Raw genomic sequence first — 9,071 nt, 5'->3', positions numbered from 1 at the left:
GTTCTATTCCGAGAGTGCGTTCGTAAGTCCAGTTTGTTCGTTAGTCCAACAAAGTTAGTCTAGGTACCCAACTAACACAATTAGCTTTATAGTACTGTACTGTAAAAGGTTTATAATACTTTTCACACATAATACACGAAAAAAAACACAAAAAATAAAACATGTTTAATCTTACAGTACAGTACCTTGAAAAGTACAGTAGTACAGTATAACACCTGGCATACAGGAGCTGGCATCGAGTGAACAGGCAAAAAGAGTTACTGACTGGAGGAGGGAGATGGTAGAGCTGAAGGAAGGTCAGCAATAGCAGACGGAGGGCAAGCTGCAATTTCACTCATGCCAGACGTTGATGGAATGCACGTTCGCAGCTTCGAAAGTTTGCAACTTGAAGGTTCGTATGTAGGGGACTTACTGTATTTTATTTTTATTTTGTCTTAGTATATACAATAGAACCTCCAAAATAATATAGAATGATAAAGGTAATAGTTGGCACGTCTTTTTTGAATTTCATTGACTTGCCTTCATCATTTCAGTACATAGCGTGATGTTTCCTATTTCGTTTTCAAAAAAGAGCCTTTTGTTTTAATTGAGGTGTAGTTGACCTATAACTATATTAGTTTTAGGTGTACAACATAATGATCCAATATTTGTATATATTGCAAAATGATCACCACAATAAGTCTAGGTAAAATCTGTCCCCATACATAGTTACAAATTTTTTTTCTTGTGATGAGATCTGTTAAGATCTACGTCTTAGCCATGTTCAAATGTGCAATACAGTATTATTAACTATTGTCGCCATGCTGCACATTACATCCCCATGACTTATTTATTTTATAACTGGCAGTTTGTATATTTTGACCCTCTTCACTCATTAATCATATTTAAATAGCTTTTCTTAACTGCCATTTATTTAGAGGGGTTTTTTTTTAGGAATAACTGCTGCGGTTGTTTTTAATCAAATTTTTTTAGCATTTATTGCTCTGATCATATTTGCTTTTCTCTTATTTGCTGATATAATTAATTATTGATAAATTTCTTGATAATTTAGAGGCACCCACCCTTGCCTTTTCTCCTTGGTTATAATATACCATTCACTCGGTACTTTGCTGTATTTATTTGTACATGTTAGGTAGGCCAATTACGTCTCCTGATCTTGGAGAAGTGGCTTTATATAGACCTCCTGTGGGACCCAGCAGCACACTCTTCGCTGGTCACCAGAGCTTTATGCTCTAGGGGTGCCCCTCATCTGGGTTGTGTGGGCCTTTCTGTTGTGGTAGGGGTGACTGCTGTGGACCCACTGGTCACTGAAGCTGACACTCAGCCCAGTTGGCTGCCAGGCCCTGCTTCGTGTGGTGGTTGCCAGTCTCCTGCTGGGCCAGGCCAGGTCCCCGTGCAGCTGGCTTCACAGCCCAGAGTGTCCAGGGCTGATGACGGCCCATAAGTGGGGGGGAGACTGGGTCCCAAGACTGGTGCTGGCCTGCCGGTGGGCAGTAAGCCCCTGGCACTAGTAGGCTAGAGGGAGGACTCCAAAATGGCCCTTGTCATCCCCAGTGTCCTCAGGATAGAATGAGCTCGCCCAAAATAGCTGCTGCTAGCATCTTTATCCCTAGGGGGTGTCCAAACTGCTTCCTGTCTCTCCAGAAGGCTCTCCAAGATCAGCAAGGGGGTCTGACCCAGGCTTCTTTCAAAGTATTACCTCTGTGCGAGGACTCGGAGCATGTGAGATTTTTGTGTGTAGCCTTTAAGAGCAGAGTCTTGGTTTCCTACAGCCCTCTGGCTCTTCCGTACGCAAGCCCTGCCGGCCTTCAAAGCCTGGCATTCCGGGGGCTCATCTTCCCGGTGCAGGACCCCCAGGCTGGGGAGCCTAATGCAAGACTCAGACCTCTCACTCCTTGGGGAGAACCTCTGCAATTGTGATTGTTCTCCTGTTTATGGATTGCCTGCCCCAGGGGGATGAATCTTGACTCTACTGTGTCTCCACTTCTCCTACCCATCTCTCTGTGGTTTCTTCTTTGTATCTTTAGTTGTGGAAAATCTTTTCTGCTAGTCTTCAGGTCATTCTCATCAATAGTTGCTCCATAAATAGTTGTAATTTTGGTGTGCACATGGAAGGGGATGAGCTCAGGGGCTTCCTGCTCCACCATCTTGGCCACATCTTTCTCTATAAATATTTAAATGGTTATTTAAATACCTACGTAATAGCCTCGATTTACCTCTCACAGAGCCTAAAATACTTACTACCCGGCCTCCTAGAGAAAAAGTTTGCCAACCCCTGGTATTTTTTTTTTAATAGATCTTTATTGGAGTATAATTGCTTCACAATACTGTGTTAGTTTCTGTTGTACACAAAGCGAATCAGCCATATGCATACACATGTCCCCATATCCCCTCCCTCTTGAGTCTCCCTCCCATCCTCCCTATCCCACCCCTCTAGGTGGTCACAAAGCACCGAGCTGATCTCCCTGTGCTATGCTGCTGCTTCCCACTAGCTACCTATTTTACATTCGGTAGTGTATATATGTCGATGCTACTCTCACTTCACTCCAGCTTCGCCCTCCCACCCCATATCCTCAAGTCCATTTTCTTTTTTTTTTTTTTAACATCTTTATTGGAGTATAGTTGCTTTACATTCAAGTCCATTTTCTATGTTTACATCTTTATTCCTGCCCTGCCACTAGGTTCATCCGTACCATTTTATTTATTTATTTTTTTAGATCCTGTATATATGCGTTAGCATACGGTATTTGTTTTTCTCTTTCTGACTTACTTCACTCTGTATGACGGACTCTAGGTCCAACCAACCCCGGTTCTTGATTTTCAGATAGGTTGCTGATGATTTGCATGTAATATTCTCTTACCGTTTCAATCTACCTTCTCTGTTAGTTCTGTCTCTTTTCTTACTCCTAATCCTGTATATTTTTGCTCCCACACTTTTGTCCTTAATCAGGCTCATGAAGAGTTTATTTATACGTTACCAATCTCTGCAAAAATCTAGTTTTTCCATTTATTTATACATTCTACTCTTTCAGTTTTCTATTTCATAACTTTAACTTTTGGCTATGTAACCACATTTCATCATTATTTTGGACACCGCTAAAAAAATAAAACTCTTCGACGCTATCTAGGACATAAGCCTTTCTTATCACTTGGAATGTTTAATTTTTACTTATTGGAAGAGCTCTTTTAGACTCATTAGGCATAAATTTTAATCATATTTCTCTTATGCATCCATAAAAGAAAACATAAAATCACTTAAAGTACTTCTAAGATGTCTTCTGATTGAGAGACCAGCTCTTTTAAATCATCATCCACTCAGTCATCAATGTTCCAATTTTTCCACACAATTTTGTCCTCCGTGCTGGTGACACAGCATTTCCTAAGAGCATCCCACAACTGTTTCCAAGATTTTCTTCCGAATTGCTGATACTCACTCTTCAAGTTTTGATGCTAGTTCTCTCTTACTGGAAGTGTCATTCAAAGTATTTCAGACATCAACCAGTATTCGTAGCCCTTCTTCAAACAGTGCTTAAATGGTTTTTTGACTGACATCTAAAGGGATTTCAATCATGCCACCAGGAAGAACAGCCAAGTTCTTACAGGCACAGGTAATAACGAGGTCACACTGCTACATGGTCAGCAGAAATTGAGGACATGTTCTGATTTAAGAGATGTCAAAAGAAAAAGGAAAGTGGGCCTTAGAATTGATGCAGTATGGTAATCCTCACTTCCTGGCTTATTTTGTTTGATTTATTATATTTTTTTCTAAGATAGGCAATGTTTATTTTCAGTCCTTCTATAATAGTAAAGATATTTAAGGCTATGGATTTTTCTATGAGAATAGCTTTTGCAGTGGCTATTAGGTTTTAAGATAAAGCATTATTTTCATGGTTTTAAAAAGACTGTAACTTCAGTTTTGATTTTGGATTGTACCAAGTGTTTTCGATTTATTTTTATTCTCCATGCAGTGATATTTTGGTATTTCCAGTCTTTGTTTTTAATTGTATTGAATTACAACCATACAATTTGCCTGTAAAATCTCTACCTTTAAAAATGTAATAAGATGACCTTTTTTGGTAACATACAACTAGTTTTATAAATTTTTGTGGACATACACACATATGATATTTATCCCAAGAAAATGAAATTAAAATTAATGAAAATAAAATCCACTGAGAACTAAAATCAGTTTGATAATTGTTTCATTCAATACCTCATTGTTTTAACTTATTTTTTTTCTACTAGTTATGAAAGCAAAAAAATTAAGAAACTTTGAGAAGCCTGGAGTTTCTGGGTAATATGGAAACTTAAGTGGGTCTGGGGAGTGAGGTTCATTTGTAACCACACGGTCAAGCAGAGCTCAGGTGCAACCACAGAGTTTGAAGTCGGAACAGAGGTATTTCTGTGGGCTTGTGACTGACAGGGTCATGAAGAGAGCTTCTAGGATCCTGGTAATACTCTGGGTTGATTTATTATTATTATTACTATTATTAATATTATTACTCACTTGTCAGTTACATGGACATATTCAGTTTGTGAAAATTGTATGATTTTTATACATTTCTTTATATGTATTATTCTTTTTTAGAAGTTTTTCTTTTTTTAGTGTAACCACAAGGTAAAATTATTTAATATCATTTCTTCTTTCTTTCCCTATTCCCTGCTCCCTTCAACAAATACTGATGTAGGAGAAATATTGATTCCACCTTTAGATCTCTTTTGGGAAAACTGCTTTATGTTTTTGCTGCTTCCTTTCTTCCTAGGTCTTTTCCCACATATTAGTCAGGATGGTTTAACCTACAGTTAACCCAACATTTCTATGGCTGAACTTGCTCACACAAAGCCCTATACAGGTCAGGGGAACTTCCTCTGTCTTGTTTTCATCTAGAAAACTTCAGAGTAGCAGAGAAAGAGGAATCTGGAGAGTCTGCCTGGCTTTTAAGAGCCAGGTCTGCAAGTGGCTTACACCACTTCCGCCCTCATCGGATGGCCAGAAACCAAGAACTGCAAGGGGGCCTGGGGAAAAGGAGCTATCATTCCGCTCCTGGTGACGTGCCTTAGTGGCCTGGAAGAGCACGTCCCATGTGTCAACCCTGCAATCTTCCCAGCTGTTCAAGATCTCTCTTAATCCTGCAAACCAGCTCTAAAACTCATGAAACTGGTATCTTAATCCCTTTTCCTTCGTCATAAAATCAAACGATGTAAGTAAACATTTTGCTTTGTTAAGAAAAGACCTGTGCTTCCTTTTCCAGTAAGTGGCCTGAGGTGACCTCTAAAAACGGTTCGCTATTCACTTGACCCAGAAAACCCCACAAAATCATGCAAGTCAAGAGGTTCAAATCTTCGTGTTCACTTTAAGAACACTTGTGAAACTGCCCAGGCCATTAAGGGTATGCATATCCGAAAAGCCACCAAGTATCTGAAGTGTGTCACTTTAAAGAAGCAATGTGTGCCATTCCGTTGTTACAATGGTGGAGTTGGTAGGTGTGCCCAGGCCAAACAATGGGGCTGGACACAGGGTGGGTGGCCCAAAAAGAGTGCTGAATTTTTACTCCACATGCTCAAAAATGCAGAGAGTAATACTGAACTTAAGGGCTTAGATGTAGATTCTCTGGTCATTGAGCACATCCAGGTGAACAAAGCCCCCAAGATACGGCACAGGACTTACAGATCTCATGGTCGGATCAACCCATACATGAGCTCTCCCTGCCACATTGAGATGATCCTCACAGAAAAAGAACAGATTGTTCCTAAACCAGAAGAGGAGATTGCCCAGAAGAAAAAGATATCCCAGAAGAAACTGAAGAAACAAAAACTTATGGCCTGGGAATAAATGCCGCAAAAAATAAATGCAAATAAAAGCAAAAAAAAAGAAAAGAAAAGACTTGTGGTTACAAAGGAGAAAAGGGAGGGAGGAATAAACTAGGGACTTGGGATTAACAGATACACACTACTATACATAAAATAGACAAACAACAAAGACCTGCTGTATAGCACAGGGAACTGTACACAGTATCTTGTAATAACCTATAATGGAAAAGAATCTGAAAAAGAATAGATAAATATATATATATATATATGTATAACTGAGTTACTTTGCTGTACACCTGAGACATTGTAAATCAACTATACTTCAATAAAAAAATTAAATTTAGATTTAAAATTTTAAAAAAGAAAGAAATAGGATTACAGTGCTTATTTCTAGTTAGGTCTGAAGTGGGAAAGGGAGAGTTTTAATCATCAATTTTTACTTATTTAACATCTCTCATTTTTCTGGGACATTCCTTAACACTTGTTCAATTTCACCTTTGATATTCTCATGGAATCCATATGTGAAAAGAATCAAGCTCATGTGTGGCTTGATCATCTTCTCCTCCTACCTATTCAAACACATCCTGTGAGGCCTAATTTTTTCCCTGCTTGCTAGATGAAATTGAAGACAAGTCTCATGGTTTTATGGTCAATCATCACCAATAAGAAAAAAAAAGAATTTTCCAGCTATGTGTAGTTCATGAAAATAGTCTCAGTTCAATAATTAAAATATCCAGTCTTACAGAAGAGTCACAAGATTCGATTACATTTAGAATGACATCTTCTTCCTGTCAGACATGCTTTGAGAAGGAAATAGATGTATGTGGTCAGCTCCTTTTCTGTTTCTTCATCTTGAGTTTCTGTTCCCCTCCAATCCCTAGGCTGCGTTCACCTCTTCTAGGCTTAGAGGGCAGGGAGAAGCCAGGGGCAGAAATATTCTTATTAGACAGAGATAGTCATGAGCTGGTGCATGGAGAGGATTAATGCCAGCAAGCCTGGAATAATTCTGAGCTGTTTTACTCAGATATGAAATGCACCAGCATGGCACTGACATGCCAAGGCATGATTAATAGTGTCACTTTATAACCATGTGTCTGAGGAGTTTGGGGTGGTTTGTACAAGCTTGTCAGCACCTTTTTGGATAAAAGTGAGGCTGATGATTTGCACCTGGTCTTGGTGAGAGGCCCCCCCCCCAAAAACCTTGACCATTGGAGCTGGCTGCATAGCAAATTATACCCACGTGACCAGCAGAGTATGAGAAACCCTGGCCCAGACTCTCCTCTGGGCTCCCTGGTTCCTAAGTATTCTGTGCACACATCAGTGGTTCCTGAGCTCACAGAGCAGGGGCAGCCCACCTCAGCCCTTACAGAGGAAGACACCTGGAACTTGGGCTCTCCTGACCCCTTGCTGTGAGGCCGCCCTTGGCTGAGATGTATGTCCTGGCTTTAATGCTGATGGTCTATTTCATCCTTTTCCTGCAATGAACTGTAGATTGATAAGCGCTGACTGCTGAGGTCCTGTGAGTCTTCTTTAGCAATCCTACCCCACCTGCCACCGTAGTGCTGTGACACCAGCACTTCCTAGGATGGGCAGCTGTATACAACGGACTCTTTGTCTCAAGGGGCACTTATGTGGGTTCTTCAGAGACTCCTCAAAGACTGGGTTTTCTCCCACAAACCTCACCCAGCAGGACCCAACCACACTCTCTCCTGACTTCACTTTGCCCTTTCAGGCAACCTTCCTGGTTGGCAGCTAAGACAGCCCTCCTGGGCAACATCTGGTCAGAAGGAAACATAGGCTCTTTGCCCCAGTCAGCTTGGGGAGTGAAAGTCATCCTTATGCAGCATATTTTCACTCTTGGTGAAACGAAGAAACAACGGTCTCTTACCTTTCTGATGTCTTCAGCGTGACTCAAACATCAATCCGTTGGGACACATGTCAAACTCACTGGTGGTCCCACTGAAGACCTTCTCCCTGGGCTTGAGGTAAAAGAAAAATGTCCCACCTTTCCAAATAAAAATCTTTTAATCTCTATTCAACCCTTTTATATCCTTGATGCTGAGGGGATAAGAGTCCCAAAACGGTGTTAAACACTTTGTTGCAAGTCCTACACGGTGGTGTCATACCCCACTTTGTAATGTAAATTAATATCATGGTCTTAAAGTCCTGGCCAAAAGTGATACCAAAAAAAGAGTTTTATTTTAACATCCTATTACACTGCTATAAGTGGAAAATCAGGATTTGAACCCACACCTAGCTGATTCCAAATTCCCTAGTCTTTCTATTATGCCAGACAACCTCCAAATTCAAATTCAGAATTCCATTTAGAATTTATTTAGTACTTTTTGGATAGTCTTCATTTTGGTGCTGGAAAAGATGTCCTTTCAAATGTGTCTGTGCCACATCCTTCTCTTCTCAGTGATTTTTGACCACTTTACCCAGATATGGAAAACCAAAGGAAGCTATTAGTTTCCCTTTCCTTGGTCAAGTGGAAAAATTTAATTAGCTCCTCTTCTCAATGAATAGTGCCGTTTTAACTATTGTCAAACTATAGTCTTGTGGCATCATTCTTTCCTTAGAAAAATAGGGAGGTAGGGCGTAGTACAAAAAGAAAAAATATCGTCTCAACAAATGCTTAGAAAAAGAATTTGAAAGCTTTTGCTGCTGGTTACTGACTCTGAAGCCCAGGATTTCCAAATTTTCATTTCCAGCTGGGGCCGTATCAACAAATGTGCAAATCTCTCTGCATCCTGCGGGTGATGTTGCTGTATTCATTGCGGGCAGTAAATTCACGGCTCTCAGACACCCCTTCTCACTCTGAGTTTTGGCCATGCGGTCAGCTGGTCAGAAGTCACTAGGGAGATGTCTTTCCACAGTTTAATTATTTCCCTCACTTATTCTGTCCACCTCGTCACACAATTGCTCCATAATAGAAGCAAATAGAGAGATAATGTTGTATGAAACAAAATAGTTCTTCTCTTTTTACTACAAAAGAATCAGTCCTCCTCAGTAGCATTTACCCAACCACATAAAAGAGCCAGCAGGACCTCTATCTCAAAAGAAGTTTGTAAGAATAGCACCATATAGGACTTCCCGGGTGGTGCAATGGTTAAGTATCCGCCTACCAATGCAGGGGACACAGGTTCATGCCCTGGTTCAGGAAGATCCCCCACGTCACGGAGCAACTAAGCCCATGCGCCTCAACTACTGAAGCCCACGCGCCTAGAGCCCATGCTTCACAGCAAGAGAAGTCACCGCAA

General features: G+C 40.5%; 1 protein-coding gene across 1 annotated transcript; it reads left to right on the top strand.

Annotated features, from left to right (window-relative positions):
* Positions 1-5,271: 5,271 nt before the first annotated feature.
* On the top strand, positions 5,272-5,833 carry LOC118894551 (60S ribosomal protein L17-like). The gene has a single exon (XM_036850856.1). The coding sequence runs from the start codon at positions 5,393-5,395 to the stop codon at positions 5,831-5,833; it is 441 nt and encodes a 146-aa protein (XP_036706751.1). The 5' UTR covers positions 5,272-5,392.
* The last annotated feature ends 3,238 nt before the right edge of the window (positions 5,834-9,071 follow it).

The sequence above is a fragment of the Balaenoptera musculus genome, chromosome 4, assembly GCF_009873245.2.
Source record: "Balaenoptera musculus isolate JJ_BM4_2016_0621 chromosome 4, mBalMus1.pri.v3, whole genome shotgun sequence".
Lineage (NCBI taxonomy): Eukaryota > Metazoa > Chordata > Mammalia > Artiodactyla > Balaenopteridae > Balaenoptera > Balaenoptera musculus.
The sequence above is the reverse complement of the archived record's forward strand: the minus strand, read 5'-3'. Positions and strand labels throughout refer to the sequence as shown.

Bases quoted from the DNA above. Each gene is read 5' to 3' on its own strand.
- LOC118894551 (XM_036850856.1), top strand. From the start codon at position 5,393: ATGCATATCCGAAAAGCCACCAAGTATCTGAAGTGTGTCACTTTAAAG.